Below are 18,527 nucleotides of genomic sequence, written 5' to 3'. Positions count from 1 at the left end.
GTCGTAACCAGGACTTGGGTGCTGTATTTCTGCTGGGATGTGTTGTAGGAGGGTATCACATACAGTCACAGTCAAAGACCGAGTACTGTAACAGTCATTACTAACATTACTACATGGATCCCGCAACTGCTGATCTTTTAATGGTGACCCTTGCACCTCGGATGCCTGAGAAGTAGGAGTCTGACACCACTAAATGCACATCCTGACGTGCACGGCAGCACTCCTAGGTTGGCCACTCTAGGTTTAACTAGTCCTGTTGCCTCACTGTGAGTGATATGGTTTCGCAGCAGAAGCCTCATCAGCCACTGGGGCTCTGTAATAGAAAGGAGTAAAACAGAGCCCCTGAGAAGCTGGAGAGGACCTGCAACCCCCAGACAGGGCTTTCTCTGGGCTCCAGTAGTTATCAGCCCCCCGTGGAATCAGGACGAGGCCTTTTGTAAATTACACTTTTCCCTGTATGCTTCAGCTCTTTGGAGTCTATTTCAACCCAAGAGAGAGGACAGATTTCATTCTGACTGTTATGGATGGCCTGACAAATCACTGCAACAATAACTGCCAGCCAACTGCAGAGGGATTGCTGTCTGCCATGGTGAACAGCGGTGGGACTAAGGTGGAGAAGGTATGGGGCGCTGCTGCTGAGATGGACGGAAACTAGAATTCCCAGTGCTGGGAACAGTCATACGTTCAGAGAGTTTAAGGCCAGAAGGAACCATCAGATCTTCTAGTCTGATTCCTGTATATTGGAAAACATAATCCCAACTATACATACAAACGGAGGGGATCTAAATCAGCTGTTACCACTCAAGGGTGGAGTCATCATGGACAATTCTCTGAAAACATCCACTCAGTGTGCAATGGCAGTCAAAAAGGCTACCAGAATGTTAGGAAGCATTAGGAAAGGGATAGATAATAAGACAGAAAATATCATATTGCCTCTGTATAAATCCATGGGATGCCCACACCTATAAATTCATGAATGGTGTGGAGAAAGTAAATAGGGAAGTTTTATTTATCCTTTCACACACACACAGACACAGACACACACACACACAAACCTGGGTTAATACAAACCTAAGGAAATATTTCTTCACACAACAGAACTCGTAACTCATTGCCAGGGGATGTCATGAAGGCCAAAAGTATAACCAGGTTCAAAAAAGAATTAGAGAAGTTCCTGGAGGACAGCTCCATCAATGGCTATTAGCCAAGGTGGTCAGGGGTGCAACACCATGCACCGGGTGTCCCTACTCCTTCTGATTGAAACTGGGACTGGGTGACAGGGGATGGATCACTCGATAAATTGCCCTGTTCTGTTCATTTCTTCTGAAGCATCTGGCACCAACAGAAGACAGGATACTGGGCTAGATGGACAATTGGTCTGACCCAGTATGGCCATTCTTATGTTACCCCTGTATTGTGCCTAGATAGGACTCATCTCCTTTGAGCCATTGATATGTGGTCTTTGCGACAATGCACCTTGTAAGGCTCTGAAATGAGCCCTGCCAATAATATAGGAAATTGTGACTTTTAGGCAAAACCTAGAGGCTAACTCTGATTCTCCAGGGATGCTGAGGTTCCCTCTTGCCCCAGCTGCAGGATGGGATGAGAGTCTTGTCCCGTCTCATCTGGTTCCCTCTCTCTCAGGCAGCAGACCTTGTGGCTGGGGTTTGCAGCCGGCTGGATTCAGTCCAGCAGCCCAGCTCCAGGACCCTGATGAAGAAGTTAGTGGCCCTGTTGGCTGGCGAGGCAGAGCATCTGGACACAGTGATCTCATGCCTTCTGGACTACTCCTTCCCTATAGACAGGTACAAAATGCCTCCACTCTTCAGGCCTCGCGTGATCCTTTGAGGCCCTATATGAGAACCTCACCACTGAGCACATTGTTTGGTCTTACTAAGGCAAAGTATAAAGCACTGACTGTTGAGGACTGAATCTCCCCCCTCTACATGGGGCAAATTACCTGCCCTCTCCTCCTGATGGCTCTTCTCTTTTCAGCCACAAACTACAGTGAGCGAAATACGCCTGTCAGAGATTCCTCTCCCCCATTCCCTGAATGTGTCTCCCCATGTGCAAGGCAGGAGCTCTCATTTCCAGTCCCCCTCTCCCGGCCCCTGGGACTTGTTAGAGATCTGCCTGTGGGAGAGGTTCTCAAAAGCACAGTCCCCCGCACCTACGGTCAGTGCTCATGGGTCCTGGAGCAGGGGGTGGATTTAAGTCTGTTTTCTTGAGTTCACTATCCCTTTGCTACTCCGACTGGCAAGCGCAGAGCTCATTCCTCCGTTCTCCTTCATCTGAACGTACAGATAGTGAGCCTAGGTGGAACGCTTGCTGTCTGAAGCACATTTGTGTTTGGGCAGGAAAAGTTGAGCAACAGTGATTACACAAAGCGTGGTTTTATGATGGATGATCCCAAGCGGTGAGTTCCAAAAACAATCCACATCAGCAGGGCCGGGTCCAGGCACCAACAAAACAAGCAGGTGCTTGGGGCGGCACATTTCTAGGGGCGGCATTCTGGAACCGGCCATCATAGGTGCTGACTCCGGGGCATGGGGAAAAAGTGCCCCCGCCACCCCAGCTCGCCGCCCCACCTCGCCTCCGCTCCGCCTCCACCTGCTTCCCTGAGCGCGCCGCCGCCGCTCCGCTTCTCCCCCCTCCCTCCCAGGCTTGCCGCGCGCGAAACAGCTGTTTTGCGCAGCAAGGCTGGGAGGGAGGGAGGAGAAGCTGAGCGGGGGGCATTCAGGGGAGGCGGAGGTGAGCTGGAGCGGGGAGTGGATCCTCTACCCCCCGTTACTTCCTGTGCCCCCCGACCCTAGCTCACCTCCGCTCTGCCTACTCCCCTGAACGCGCCGCTGCTCCGCTTCTCCCCCTCCTTCGCCTGAGAGGGAGGGGGGAGAAGCAGAGCGGCAGCGCACCCGGGGGAGCAGGCGGAGCGGAGGTGAGCTAGGGTGGGAGGTCGCGGGGGCCCCCAGGAAGCAAAGAGGGGGGGGAAATGTGGCACACCCAGGGGAGGAGGCAGGGCTGGGGATTTGGGGAAGGGGTTTGGAAGGGGTGGAGTTGGGGTGGGGCTGGGGGAGGGGGGCATGAAAAAAAAAGTGGGGGCGGCCAAAATTTTTTTTGCTTGAGGTGGCAAAAATCCTAGAGCCAGCCCTGCATATCAGAGGACTCCACTGAAACCCTCCCTCACACAGTTGTTGGCTGAGCGCTGCGGAGATCTGAGCCACGCTGCTGCATGCCCGCTCCCTTTTTTTTTTTAAAGGGAATTTAATGCTGGTGAAAGGTGCCCCATTGACACCCTTGGATAATGAAAACCTCAGCTGCAGCCCAGGAAGTGATGATGAAGCTTCCTCCACACTGCCCCTAACAACACTCTGAGCTCATAGCTGGAGGGGCTGCCGACTAGGCAAGAAAGGCTCATTCAGCCTCCGTGTCCCGTTCAATCCCTGAACCTACCAACAAGGGCCAAGTATGGTGGTTGACTCTGTAATGTGGACAGCGTGCACTGGGCACTGGTCCGAGACCCTTAGTTCATTTCATATAGGACATCTGCTGCCAGAGAAGCTGTATTAGCCATTAGCCATCAGCCTCTCGGTATTAGCCATCAGCCAGTAACAGGTCATGACCAATTGAGGCCAGATTCACACTGGCAGCCTTGAGCTGAAATGCTCCATATCCTGTGTCAGTGATTCTCAATCTGAGGTCCATGGAGTCCTTGTTCATGCTCCACATTGAATTGCACAAGCTCTGGGGACTGGACTGCTGGGCAGGGCATTGGCTCCACAGGAGGATTTCTTTTACAAAGAGATTACATTGGTGAAGAGGTTTAATAGCTTTTCTCCTAAGCCATCCTGTCCCTCATGTTGCCGTATTTCTGAATTTCTAGCAATGCGGCCGAGCTATGGCAGTTCCTATCTGCTGACCCGGCCCTCGGAGGACAGGTGATGGAGAACCTGGTTGTGAAGCTGCAGAGTCACCACAGCTCTGAGCACCAAGCCTCTCACACGTCTGCTGCCGTAAGTCACTGTTCGAACATCCATAGCCCCATACAGTAAAATCTATCCTATGTCTCTGTCACACGGCACACTCACCGCCAACGCGCCTCCTCATGCCAGGACATGATGTTGCAGGGCTTATTCCACACTGGTGTCCCCTTGTCCAGCCTCCTGGTTCTGCAACACTCCGCAGGTTCCATGGTCTGGCCCTCTGGCCACGTCACCTCTTCCAGGGTTAACAGAAAAGTCCAATATGGGAAAACCCAACATGTAGTGGCCTCTGTGCCAGGCCCTCAGCCCCCATCTGAGCCTCATCATTCTTGGTCTCTTAGTCCTGAGGTCGGTACTTTGCCTCTTGCTGGGGAACCCAGACCTGACCTCTGCTCTGGGTTCCAGCCCACGGACCCCATGAGAGGCTGCTAAGGACTGTTCCTTCAATCCCTCACCACTTCCCTGAGCTGCTCCTCCCTTTTCCCTGCTTGTTAGCAACTCCCAGGGGTCTGCAGCTTCTGCTTTTCCCGCCCTGGATTTGTGGCTCCTTGTGACTTCTTCCCACCCAACTTCTGAGGAGCTTCCTCAAAGCTGTTCCCAGCCTCCCTGACAGCAGCTGGGCTGTGTTTCAAACAGTCCTTCTGGTTTCCCTCCATAAGATAGGAGTCCCTGCCCCCTAGCCTTCCTCCTGGAGGTGGCATTTACTTCAGGCAGTCCCTCCACCTCTCCTGCAGGCAGGACTCCCCCAGTCTCCTCCTTTATGCTGGGTTGTAAGTTAGCCAACTGTGGGGCCTTAGCCAGATTCTCCTGGTGGCCCTTTTTCCCCAGCCAGTCCTCAGGCTCAGAGGGTTCAGGCATAGGTGCTGGAACTGGGGGAACGGGGGTGCTGTAGCACCCCCTGGCTTGAAGCAGTTTCCATCATATACAGGGTTTACAGTTTGGTTCAATGGCTCTCAGCACCCCCACTACACAACGTGTTCCAGCACCCCTGGGTTCAGCCTTCTCCTGCTGGTGTTTTCTCTGCTAGGAGGGAGGAGGCAGCATGTATGCTGATCCCCTTCCTAAAGCTCATCCCAATTCACTGGGAGAGAGGGGAGCCCTGGCCCTCCCATTTTGCAAGGCTCCTGGTCCCAGGTCCTTACAGAAACATAACAGGAGTTCCTCCTGAACACGACTTATTCCTTGGATCCCTTCTTCCCTACCAGTATTTCCCAGCTCCTTACGTATATCAGACATCTCAAAATCTGACAGGGCCACGCCACGTGACAAGGGTGGGCTGACCCCTAGCACCGCTACCTTTACAGGGACAGACTATCCCCTCCGTTTTGGGGCTACTCCATAATGTCCTGACAAACCCTTGGGGGAGGGTTCCATTCATCGCATCCATGTTGGAGCTCTGAGAAACCCCTGTGACGCTGTCTGCCCTGGTGCCAGCTCAGGATAGGGTTGCAGGCTAATTCACTCAGATGCTAACAGAAATCAAAGAAGTCAAAAGCTATTGTAGTGTAATCAGGCAGTTCACTTGTGTGTTTGTTTAGTTCAAAGGAAAAGTTAAAGGAAACACTTATCTTTATAACCTGTTGATTGCTATTGTATTGTGTATATCCCTGTAATTAGTTAACCCTAGATCAAAAGTGTGCGTTGGTGTTAAAAGATGAGAATGAACTTGATGTGTAAAGTTTATGAAAACTAATGAAGGATTCTTGTTTGCTATTACATTACATTGGCATCGTGTATATCCCTGTAATTAAATTACCCGTCAAACACAATTGGAGCCTTGGAAATGTAAATGAAGAAGACTGCTAACTTCAAAGCAAGGGCTACTGTGTTTGACAATGGGAATTCACAGACTGAGTCTGAATTTCCTACTCATCAAAACCCACTTGGGTAAAGACACTGTTCAGATTGGTTTCTGGAAAAGCTATAAAATAGATGTCAAGGAATGATCCTGTATCTCTGACTGTTTGGACTCTTACAGGGAAGATGCCAAATGCAAAATGGAGATCCCCAGAAACATCTGGGTTCCTGAAAAGACTTTTAGGAAACCAAGAGATTACTACATCTCCGCTATCATTTGGGATTTACAAATTTTGACTCAGCTGTTAATGTATTTTACCTGCTTTAACCTCTCAATAACTCTCATTTATTTTTCCTAGCTAATAAGTCTTTAGTTAGTTTACTAGAGAATTGGCTGCCAGTGTTGTTTTTGGTGTGAGATCCAGAGTACCAATTGACCTAGGGTAAGTGACTGACCCTTTGGGGTTGGGAGTAACCTGATGTGGTGTGATTTTTTATTTTAATAACCTTTAATCACAAAGTTCAGTTTGTCTGGGTGGCAACATAGGCTGGAATGTCTAAGGGGACTGTCTGTGGTAAGACTGTCCTTGGTAAAACTGGTATTGTAATCCAGGAATGCACAATTGTTACTGGCTTTGTGAAATCCAATTATAGAATATACTACTAGTTTGGGGTGCCTGCCCTGTTTTATGACAGTCTGATCTAAGATTGGCACTCACAGTTGTGAACCACTCCAGAGAGCGTGACAATTGGCGTAGTCAGCACAGGAGTCACATGCCACAGGTCAATGGGCTTAAAGATCATAACCCAACACTATGTAAAGTTTAAATTTGATATGGAGAGTTTTAAGGGTTAAAGATGAGTTACAATGGGTGAATCACAATCCTATGAGAGTCTTGACTCAAAAGAACTTGAAAAAGTATGTAAAGAAAGGGGGCTATCTGTTAAGAAGAAAGCCGCAGAACACGAACTGAGAGATTTGCTCATGGACTTTGACCAAAAAGCAGGGTCTCAGCCCCCCTAGACCCCAGATGCAGAAGAAAAGGCCCCTCTGAGGCACTTGGAAGCCAAGAAACAATGCAAGCATGAAAGAATGACGGTGGAAGTCCAAATGAGGGAGAAGAAAGATGCCGAGGAAGCTGATGAAAGAGCCACTCTTCTCTTCATTAATTTCTTCTCTCCCATTCTTAGTCCCATGAGGCATTACCCCCACCCCAAGCATGCAGTCTCTGCAGCCCCTGCAGGTCAGGAAGCTCTGCGAGATCCGAAATCAAAGCTAGGTCCCCTGTGTGGCAATGCAGCCTAGTGTCACCAGACTCCACAAGGCAAAGCCTTCAACCTGCCAGTGCCCAGCTTCCCCCGCCCTGCTGCTCGGGGCAGTTTAACTCGGTTTGTTTCTCCATGAATCAGAGGAGTTTCATAGCACATAAGCAGGAAGTCCTGAGAACTGACGCAGGAGGGAGTAGGATTTCCAAGTAAGCTTGTGTCTGTCTTGTTCCCTCTTCAGGCCACATGCGCCCTCTATGAGATGATCTCGGTGAGCAAGTCCAGAGATGCCACAACCCGCCTCTATCCTCAGCTGCTAATGGCTCTTCTTGTCGAAATCCATTTCAGCCTGGGACAGAGCATAGCAGGGGATAAAGTCTCTGGAAGGGAAAGCAGCCGGCAGAGCCTCCACACCAGGTACTGCGCCTACTGGAAAGTCAACGGTCTAATTACATGGACAGTCATAGAGAAGTCATAGTTCTCTTCTCCAGCTCTCATGTGGCCCCTGCAGGTTTTCCATAACTCTCTAATTCTGAGGGAGTTAGCAGGCAGGGCTTAGGTTGCAAGGGTGTCTCTCAGTGGTAAATGACATACCGACCAATGCACTGCAGAGGAAGTAGAAAGACTATCCCAGCAGCTATGGGGAGAAATTAGTGGGAGCCAATTTGCCAGTGTGTCAAAGGAATGTGGGTCCGACACTAAAGGGCTGAAGTTCTCCTGTTCTGTGACATTGACATGCCCTAGTGCTGATGTGCAATTGTCTGTAGGATTTGCTCAGAACTCTTTCTCTTTCTTCATATTATTAAATTGTATTACTATAGTGCCTAGAAACCCCAGTCACGAACCTGTGCCTTCCTAAGCTCTATTTAAACCATTGGTGTGTCTTTCCACACACAAGTGAATCCGTCACTCCCTGACAGACCTACCATGAGGGGGCTCCTGGCACTCAGTCATGCTGGTGTGTTGTTTGAATCTAGCTCTGCAGTGGAGGCTATAAAGATGCTGCTTCTCTGTGTTGGCTGCCGTTCCGAGCTGACTGTTATGGAGAAGGAGCAAGGCTGGATCCTCCTACAAAGCCCCCAAGATCACCTCCGTGGGGTGAGCCTGCTGGCCAGGTAATACACAAGCGTTTTCCATGCAGTCAGTCCTGCTAGTGGGGGCAATTCCAGAATGAAACAGTCCTCACTTCTGGGCTGCCATGTGGCCCCAAGCTGACCCCTCACCCCCTTGTTGCAGAATGTGCTTCTTCCCTTACTAACAAAGGTATTTCTGCTTTGTGTCACAGAGCCATGGTGCACTATGCTTGCCCTGAGACCACAAGGATGCTGCTGGACCTAGTGATCCCGCTCCTCGACAGAGGTGATAAGAAACACAGGCTGACCATGATGGCCTTCTTTGTAGAAGTAAGTTTCATTAGCTGATGAGAACAATTGGGTCTTGTGTCCTAGATTAGTGAGCAACTCCTCAAATCAAGCCTTTGAGACTCATTATTGCGCTACATAAAAGATGAGCTTTATTGGTCATGTCCACATTGCCAGGTGTCCATGCAGCACTGACTAGGCTCCCCCAGTCCTGTCCCAGCACACTCAGTGTAAAATCTGAGATGAATCCTTTAGGGGATCATTGGTTGCTCCAAAGTTGTAATCAGGAGCCTGATGGGAATATCCAAGAAACCAAGGTTCTGTAGAACAGCATCAGCCTGGACTCTCCCAAAGGGCAGCTGGGTCTCCTGTCAGCATCAGCCTTTCTGCAGGTCCATGAAAGGTTCCTCCCTGCAAAGTCACTAAGGAAAAGCAAAGAGGGGCATTGAGAGTGGGTATGGAGGAGAGAGGATCATGGTAAAAGCTCCCCCAGATGCAGGATCATTAGCTCTGAATGTGGTGAGCAATCTTTAACCTTCTCTATTGGATGGGTTAGTTAGAGGCACATCACCAGGAATGAGGTGGCTCTATAGTCCATCGCTAGGTTGTCCTCCCCATTTCCACGGGTTCTGTCTGGCTAGTTCCTATTGACAGTTTTCAGGGATTGTCTCCTCATCTAACTCATTAAGGGATGGGGTTTAATTCTCTCCTCACCAGGAGTCCAATCCTAGGTCCATTGAGATCAATGGCAAAACTTCCACTGACTTCAGTGGGGTCAGGATTTCAACTCAGGGGTTTGATTTCTCAGTCCCAGCTTTCGCGTTATCTCAGAGCAGCTTGTTCTGCTTCACAGGGTCACCACGAGGGGTTCGGCTGCTCTTGGCAAACCCCCAGATGCACAAGAGTCCGCCATACAAATGGTCACTGAACATTTTGTTGCCCTACATGTTCTCCTGGAGGGTAGAGCAGCTCTGCTAACACCTATGGCTGAGTCTAGTGCTAACGGCCAGGAAGTCAGTGGGAGGACTGGGTGTCACACACAAAGTGGGGCTGATGTATAGCAATGGACGGTACAACATGGAGGTTATGATGCCTCTCCACAGAACCGACACACAAAGTTTTCCGGTAAGCACCCTGCTGCTGATTCGCTCTGTGTTGTTTTCAGCTTCTGCGTTACGAAGAGGCCAAGAAGCTCCCACATCCAGACACTTTGGACCGTCTCGAGGAGTGGACAAAACACCCCAGCCCAGTTTTCCGTTCACTTGGTCTAAGAGGACTCAGCATCCTGGCAACCCAACCAGGGAAGGTGAGAGCCCAGGCTTGGTTAACTGGAAAACGACGAGGTGGCTGTGACCAAGTGGACTGAGTTCTGGGCAGGCAGTGAGGCACAGTGTTCTGAGCCCACCTCTGCTGCTGGCTTGCTGACCCTCTCGGTGCCTCCATTTCCCCAGCAGGAACGGGGATCACAACGGCCCCTCAATGCAGATCTTTCCTCGGAGAGTATTTTAGATGGGATTTTACTGCTTGGATTTCAGGTGGACGTTATCATTCTCCTAGGGCTACCACACGTCCGGGTTTCCCCGGACATGTCCGGCTTTTCACTCTTTAAATAGCCGTCCGGGGGGGATTTCTAAAAATGTCTGGGATTTCCCCCCAGTCGGCTATTTATCGACCGAAAAGCGGCTGACAGGGCGGCCGAGCGCCGCTCGCATTGGGGCCTCGGCAGCCAAAGTCCCTTCCCGGCTCCCCCCATCCCCTGCAGCCGTAGCATGCCGCCCGGCAGCGCTGGGGGGCGGGGCTGTGCGCCTGTGAGCGAACGCGGCGGCGGGGCTGGCAGTGGCGGCCAGAGCCCCTCCCCCGCTTCCACCCCCCCCTCCACAGCCACAGCACGCCGCTCGGCAGCACTCGGGCAGGGCGCTCCTTGGGGCGCGGTGCCAGACACCTGCTCTAAGCCGAATGGCACGGTAAGGGGGCCGGAGAGTTGGAGAAGGGGGGCAGTCAGGGGACAGGGAGCGGGGGGGTTAGATGGGTCGGGGGTTCTGGGGGGGCTGTCAGGGGGCGGGAAGTGGGAGGGAGTGGCTAGGGGGCAGGGCTACCCCCCCCCAATGGAGTGTCCTCTCTTTGAAAGTTCAGATATGGTAACCCTAATTCTCCCCCATGCAAATTACCCCAGCAGCATTCCTGTTCCTTCTTGGAGAGACCATTCCTGGTGCTGTCACAAAGGAAGACCTTGATTGGTCTAAAGACCTTAGCGAGCACACAGGGCCCTGTCTCATCGCCCCTTCCAGTGGCAAGACCCAACATTGCAGCACTGCCTCAGTTTCCCCCTCCTCGGCTTGACTTCACAAATACCTCGTTCAATAACACCCTTATTCAGGCTCATTTATTAAGACAAACAAGCCTTTGAAGGCCAAAGATAAAACCCTCAGAATCAAACCTGACAGTGTCCAACGGACTAAAAATCAGAAACAGGATCTTCTGCCATTACCACATCTCCTCTTCTGAGCTCACTCAACAAAGGTTCCACCCTGTCCTTAGTAAACATAAGAAAACTTAACTTTGGCCCCCTTCCTGGGCACCCCTTCTGCAAGCTTTTTGTCCCTAGGCTCTGCGGAGTACTTTGTTCTCTTGGGGGAGGACTGCTTCCCAAGGCTTCCTCCCTGGAGGCCCTTTTCCCCCATCAGATTCCCCCTGCCTTCCCTCCCAGGGTACTCTAGGAGCCACTCCCCCCTGCTCCTGCTTCCCCTTCCTTCCTGACAGCCCAAAATAGTTCTCTCCTCCTTCGCTGCCTCTGATTAATGCATGGAGCTGGCTGGCCCCAAAGTCTCTGGCCCTGAGAGAGGCAGAGCACTCTCTTAAAGAGTGTTTGTGACCCTGCCCCCAAATGATACTTCAATGCCTTGCACTATCAGGTCCAAGTTTCTCAAACTTTGCAGAGGGTTCAGCTCTCACCTAGGACTCCCCATGGGCCAGGTTTGATTTTTTCCCCAAGTTTCACCATTTGGGGGATTGTCTGCATGGGAAAAGAAGGTGGCTAGAAGTTTTCGTTTGTTTGTTTGTAAGTGGAAAAACTGCCCTACAGCTCAGAGACGCAATCACCCCAGGAAAAAATCACAATTGACTGGGGAGACAGCATGGAACATTTCCATCCAAAAAGGGAATGTTTTTAGGAGCGTATCAAAAGGAGCAACTAGAATGGAAACTGTTGTGGAAGCAGACACTGTGTACCAGCCTTAACTATGGAGATTGCTGCCAGCATCTGCTATAATAATAATTAATAGCACGTAGAAAAGAGAGAAAAGTCCCGAAGCAAACCACAGCTTTGCCCACCCTACACCAGAACGACCCGGGACAGGGTTAGGATTCACTGATTGCCTCGTCAGGCATCCCCATCGATTCTAAAGCACCACACCTCCAACTGTGGAGACGGAGCTTCTCTCTGACTTGGTGCCACGGGGTAGAATAAACACAGCCCTGGCACTGTGGCGTGTACTCACTGGAGGGCTGGGAGATCTGATGAGCCCCCCCATGTGTGTGTGTGTGTGTGTAGGTGGAACAAGTCAAGGCCCTGCTGCCTGCCATCCTTTGGGGCTCGGATGAGATGGATGATGGGAGTATTCTGGAGGCCATCTCAGCTGTACAGAACCTTCTGCAGAGCCTGGATGGGAGTGAGCTCACCAGCGTGGCCAGGAAGCTAATCCCCTTACTCGATGCTGTAAGTCAGGGGCTCTTGACCTGCCCATCCCCAGCCAGGCAGTGTTGTGACTCTGGAGTCGTAGTGGTGGCATATCTGACCTGATCAGTTCCGAGTCATTGCCTGGGCCTCAGGCATTGGTGACACCTTGGTCTCTCGTGTTCTCTGTGTGTGGCATGCAACCGTTTGGTCTCCTGAGGACTGATATGCTTTAATCTAACTCAAGTTAACATGCTCAATGTAGTGGTCATGGGGTGAAATGTAATGTCCTGTGCTTTGGAGTCTAGATGAATGAATGGCCCTTAAATGCTATGAAACTATGAAAGTGTTGAACCCATTAAAGAAACCCTCCACAGAGCCCTTCACTGTGGATGGAGCCAGCACTTACAGGAGGCCTCCAGGGAAATTTAGGAACCACTGTCCTAACCTGTGTTGTCTGCCCCTCCACCCAAACCTTTCTGCAAATGGGTGTCCTCTTGATGGGCAGACCATGGAGTTATTAGTCAGACTGGCCCCTATCTGTGGTTTGCATTGTGCCGAGCTCACCCTGTAAGGAGAGTGTGAAGCTCCCTCGGTGAGATCCCCTCATGGTTGTGTGTCCATCACAGGTGAGACCCCAGGTGCGCTCTGCTGCCATCATGCTCTTTACAGAGTTGCTTAACACAGTGAAGAGGAGGCAGAAGCCCCTGCTGCAGGAGGAAGTGACCCACAGCCTGGTCCCACTGCTCCTTCACTTACAGGACGAGGACCCTGACGTGGGCAAGGTGAGTCCCGCTGCCATGTGCTCCCTGGTGCAGCAGGCCCTGACTGCTCCAGCTCTCCTGCTAGGTCTGTCTCCAGAGCCGCCTCCCAAAAGTGAAAAATCTCAGCCCTACCCGCTTACCCAAGCAAGTTCCCTGGCCTTCAATGGACACACAAGTGGAGATGTTTTATGGCTCCCAGCAGCCACTTCCTAAGATCAAACGCCAGGAGCCTCCACTAATAGGAACAAAGAGACACCAAGGGTCAGCAGGATACCACGTGACCCCCACATTCCTTTCCCTCATTGATCATTTCAGCTGGCTTTTCACTGCAGAGTGACCACAGATTCCAGCTCTTCTCATGATGCAAACTCTCCTTGTCCCATCTTGTGTTGCAGAGGTGTCAGAAAGCCTTGGCTGGGTGTTTTCAGCTCCTGGGATGGTCTTGTCCTAAGCAGATTAACAGCAAGAAGGCTTGGCACACCCATCCCCGGGTGGTGGACAAGATCTGCCAGCACTCTGTAAGTGAACAATTGGCTTCTCGTGAGTGCTGCTTCTAGATGTGGGACCAGAAACGTGTTCCCTCATTCACTGCTCTGATTGCATGTCTAGTACTAGCAGACTGCACTCTGGCTTCCTCTTAGAAGCACCCAGCTCCCCCACTCCTCCCAGTGCCTGTCAGATCTGAACAGCCAGACCTGGCCAGGAGTTCAGTACGGAGGTGAAAGCTCACAACATAAAGAATCAGTTGATGGCAAAAATGCCTTCCGAATCCTGCAGGAAACTGGATGTCCCCATTTTTCACCTTACCCCAGCCCATTGGCCACTTCTGCACCGTATTTCCTATGCTCTGCACCCTCTCTAATGTCCTCCCCAGATGAAGCCCATACAACCGGGCTTCAGTGTTCTCTAGTGCCAGGCTCCAGCCCTGCAGTGCCAGCAGCTCAGACACCAGCAAAGTGTCTGGTGACACTCTGAAATGGTCATTTAATGACTCCCTGGCATGTAGATGGTCGCCCCCAGGATACATGGAGATGAGAGCTGCATTCTTCCCACCCCTCCAAGCCAAGCAGCTACCTGGAGATGAAATCTCTCTTCTCCTCACCCTGCGGCCCCAGCAACAAGAAGCTTCTTTGGTTTCTATTCCTAGGTGCTGAAGCTCAAGAGCGTATCTGACATCTTGCTCCAATGTCTGGATCACCTCCAAAGCCCCCAGGCTCCAATACGACGGGCAGCAGCCATCTTGATCGGTAACCACGACTTTTCTTAAGCAACTTCTATCTGAGAGGTTGTCCCGTGTTCTGCTTGGAGGGCACTAGCAGCAAGAATTAACCCCCTGGGATCCTAATGTCTAGATTTCCTGCCCTTGAGGCAGTTGGGCTGGGGATTATATCAAAAGGCCTGGAGCAAATTACAACCCTACCCTCCAGCTCCACCGACTGGAATCCCTGTGGGACTGCAGCAATACCATAGCCATTGGCAATCAGGCTCTCTGTATCTTCCAAGACATGAGCCTCTTTGTCTTGGAGCTTGTGGACTTGTCTGATTATCCCAGGGACCACTTGAAAGCTGTTTTGCTTGTTGGAAAGACTGACATTTTTTAAAAGGTAGCCCCAGGGGAGGTGAAAACTCCTGCAAGATTCATTTCCATTGTACGTTCCAGGTTGCACTGTTCAAAGCTCAGAGCCCGCCATGGTCAGGCAAGAGAAGGAGCTGATACTTCAGTGTAAGTAGTTGCCACATGGCTGTGTTTGGAGAGCTCATGCTCCTTGTAGAATATCAGGGTTGGAAGGGACCTCAGGAGATCATCTAATCCAACCCCCTGCTCAAAGCAGGACCAATCCCCAGTTCCCTAAATGGCCCCCTCAAGGATTGAACTCACAACCCTGGGTTTAGCAGGCCAATGCTCGAACCACTGAGCTATTCCTCCCACTTGTGAGCCAGTCTAGGAAAAGTGCAACTCCCCCGCCACGCTGCTGCATTGAGTTCAATTTAGACGTGGCCAGAGGTAGTGTTGAGAGAGCCTGGACATCAGTCCCAGCTTTGTTTTCTCTGATGTCAGGCGTCACTTCCATCTCCAGGTGCCAGAAGGTTTTCCCAGGAGAAAGTAAATGCCAGGCAGGGTGAGAGGCCCTGGCATGTGTCATGGAAACGGTGTTAAGGAGGTGGATGCCCCAGAATGCAGTGGAAGATGGTGCTGCCAAGGGCAGATGTCCCTGAGGACTTAAGCGGTTATCAGCTGGCGATGACACTGATAGCCCTGGTGGGTCCAGAGCATCTGGGAGGAGTTAGTTGCTGTGGAAGATCAGGGGTGGCTCCAGGCACCAGCGCAGCAAGTGCGTACCTGGGACGGCAAGCCTCGGGGGGCGGCGTGCCGGTCACCGTGAGGGCGGCAGTCAGGCAGCCTTTGGCGGCATGCCTGCGGGAGGACCGCCGGTCCCGCAGCTTCGGCGGCAATTCGGCGGCAGGTACGCTGAAGGCGCGGGACCGGCAGATCACCGACAGAAACGCCGCTGAATCCGCGTGACCAGCGGACCGCCCGCAGGCATGCCACCAAAGGCCGCCTGACTGCCATGCTTGGGGTGGCAAAAAACATAGAGCCGCCCCTGTGGAAGATACAGAGGCCCATGGTGCAGGTGCTAGGGCATGCTAATACGATATGTGTTTTGACCTGAGCTTCCTCTCTCTGTCTCAGCTCTCAGTGGCCTGCAGCAAGATCCGGATTCCTCTGTCCGTGTCAGTGTCTCACGGGCCATTCAGCAAGTTCGGGATGGTGGCAGAAACCAGTCACGTCAGACCCTAGGAGCTAGATTCAGGAACCTGTTCTGCTGCTTGACTGGCCAGGAGGAGAGGGAAAATGCTCCTGACAGAGATCTCTTGGGTGGCCCGGACCTTTCCCAAAGCCACCGATGGGACTCAGGAGGGCCCTGAGTTCCCACAGAGAAGTTGGTGACTGGAGGAGGTCAGCTGAGCCACCACCCCAGCCCCGAAGCCAGTGCCTGCATGATCCTGTGGTAATTACCTGCATTGTTCCCCATGAGATGTAGGCAGCTGGGGATGAGTTTAAGTGACCCCAGTACTCAGCAGAATGACGGCTACTGGCTCCAGCTAAACAAAAAGGTGACAAGACTGTTAGTGTAAAACCAAGGGCATTTGCTCTCACGTCTCTGTCTTCCTTCCATAATAGAACGAGTTGCAAGACAGCTGGTTCATTACATCAGCCACGGCATTAATGACCTTTTCCCTTTCTTCTGATTAGCCTCCGATCTCTGATACAATCTTTGTGACCTTGTAGGAAGAGATGGAATCTGGATGATGGGGATGGATCACTTGATAAATTGCCCTGTTCTGTTCATTCCTTCTGAAGCATCTGGCACTGGCCACTGTCAGAAGATGGAATGCTGGGCTAGATGGACCACTGGTTTGATCCAATATGGCTGTTCGTATGATCCAGGCCTCTAGTTCCCCTTGGACAGTAACATAAAACCCTTCATCTCGCCATCAATTGACATTATATAATCTCACTTTTCTTTAGACACTTGGGCCAGCACTTTCAAACATGGATGTCAAAAGTTAGATACTAAATCCCTAAATCCATACTTCTTCTTCAACGCTTAGCCGAACGGTCGGCCGTAGCAATTGTTCACCATTAATCCGTTCCTGTGCTTGACGGGCCAAGAGCCCAACGTCGGAATAGACTTGAGGCACCCATGTAATAGGGGGCCTGCCTTTGGGCTGCCTGCACCCCTTGATTGGTGGAATTGTCTCTCGGATGTTACGAGCCACTCAGAGAACGGCGTTCGCCGGAACATCTTGTGGCATACTCGCGACATGTCTGAAAAGCATAAGACGCCGTCTGCGGACAATGGCCCCAGTAGTCTGTAGACCGGAGCGACCATAAACATCTGCTTTACAAATGAAGTCGTTCCACTCTATGCCCAATATACAACGTTGGCATTTTATGTGGAAAGCCTCCAGCTTTGCCCACTCTGAGTGGCGCAGTCCCAATGTTTTGCAACCGTACAGCAGTACAGAGAGGAGACAGCTCGATTAGATCCTGAACTTGGTTGTCGTGCCGAGATGATGTTGATTCCGTATTCATTGTAAACGACCCATGGCAGCGGCTGCAATGCCACACTCAGGCACCTAAATAAATGGCCTGACCTTTCTCAAATGCTGAATACCAAGAACTTCTCACTCGAATCTGCCGAAGCTGTGGCTGTTCAGCTCCTCTGAAAATCAATCCACTCGTTTAGATGCCTGAATATGAATGTTAGTGCCAGACTTTGGACAGTGACATAGGAAGACATTGGCCTGAGCCTATGCATGGACTCTCATCCTACAATCCAACCCCTCAACAGATACACATCCCAGCTTCTGACTGTGAGCCATTCAGCTACAATGGGGAGGCCTAGATGCTGTAAGTGAATTAACATGTAATGATAGATAGACAGATAGATAGATAGTATAAGCTATTCTTTCTACCATCTGCCGTACGGATTTGCTCTGTAGAGCTTGCTGTCCCTGTTACTCATGGGTATTTATGTTGCAGAGCCCCACATGAGAGAGGGAAGGATTTCAGGCCCAAGGCCCAAGTGGGGCAGGAAGAAGCACACGCTCACCTCAGTTGCCATCTTTGCTGAGGTAAGTTTTGTTGACTTGTTGAACTGAGATTGCAGAGCGTTGCTCAGTCCCATATTCTCACAACTGGCAGTGCCCCATATGTATGTCTGGGGCACCTTGCAATCTCATTTCTCTCACGTCTCTGTCTTCCTTCCATAACAGGATGAGTTGCAAGACAGCTGGTTCATTACATCAGCCACGGCATTATTGACCTTTTCCCTTTCTTCTGATTAGCCTCCGATCTCTGATACATTCTTTGTGACCTTGTAGGAAGAGATGGAATCTGTGCATTAGCCCTCTCATGCTATGGAGCCACGAGAAGGTTTGACAGCAGAAGTAGATGCAGTGTGGACGAATCTATGAGGGACTAACAGGTTCATGCCATATAGCAGACCTGCACAACATACGGCCCGCGGTGGCGTGCCTGCCCGCCGACAGGAGCCAGCAATGTGGGCGGCTGAGCCCAGCTGCGGTGGCGGGGCTTTCAGGCGCCCCCCCAAACCCAATGCCGGCGCAAGGATATTTTTGCGCCCTCGCGTGCCACTGTCTCCCCTGCCCTAAGCAGGACACGGGCACGGAGCCCTCGCGCGCTGCCGGCCCCACCCCCGCCCCAAGCGGGACACAGGGATGGAGCCCTTGCGTGCCGCCACGCCTCCACCCCCTCCCCCCCCGCGCCCCAAGCGGGACACGGGGATGGAGCCCTCGCGCGCCACTGCGCCTCCACCCGCCCCTGCCCTAAGCGGGACACGGGGATGGAGCCCTCGCACGCTGCCACGACTCCACCCGCCCCCGCCCTAAGCGGGACACGGGGATGGAGCCCTCGCACGCTGCCACGACTCCACCCCCCCCGACCCAAGCGGGACACGGGGATGGAGCCCTTGCGCGCCGCCGCACCTCCACCCACCCACGCCCTAAGCAGGACACGGGGATGGAGCCGTCGCGCGCCGCCACGCCTCCAACCCCGCCCCACGCCCCAAACGGGACACGGGGATGGAGCCCTCACGCGCCGCCGCGCCTCCACCCGCCCCCACCCCAAGTGGGACACGGGGATGGAGCCCTCGCGTGC

The 18,527-nt window shown here is 52.1% G+C and overlaps 1 protein-coding gene across 1 annotated transcript; it reads left to right on the top strand.

The window, feature by feature from the left end:
• The first annotated feature begins 586 nt into the window (after positions 1 to 586).
• On the top strand, positions 587 to 15,952 carry LOC128845209 (maestro heat-like repeat-containing protein family member 7). Its single transcript, XM_054043602.1, has 12 exons — positions 587 to 619; positions 1,645 to 1,805; positions 3,881 to 4,010; positions 7,285 to 7,460; positions 8,021 to 8,158; positions 8,329 to 8,446; positions 9,570 to 9,710; positions 12,707 to 12,862; positions 13,237 to 13,359; positions 13,989 to 14,088; positions 14,502 to 14,564; positions 15,534 to 15,952. Exons 1-12 carry the CDS (start codon positions 587 to 589, stop codon positions 15,767 to 15,769), a joined length of 1,575 nt encoding a protein of 524 aa, XP_053899577.1. The 3' UTR covers positions 15,770 to 15,952.
• The last annotated feature ends 2,575 nt before the right edge of the window (positions 15,953 to 18,527 follow it).

Source organism: Malaclemys terrapin, chromosome 11, assembly GCF_027887155.1.
Source record: "Malaclemys terrapin pileata isolate rMalTer1 chromosome 11, rMalTer1.hap1, whole genome shotgun sequence".
Taxonomy (NCBI): Eukaryota; Metazoa; Chordata; order Testudines; family Emydidae; genus Malaclemys; species Malaclemys terrapin.
The sequence above is the reverse complement of the archived record's forward strand: the minus strand, read 5'-3'. Positions and strand labels throughout refer to the sequence as shown.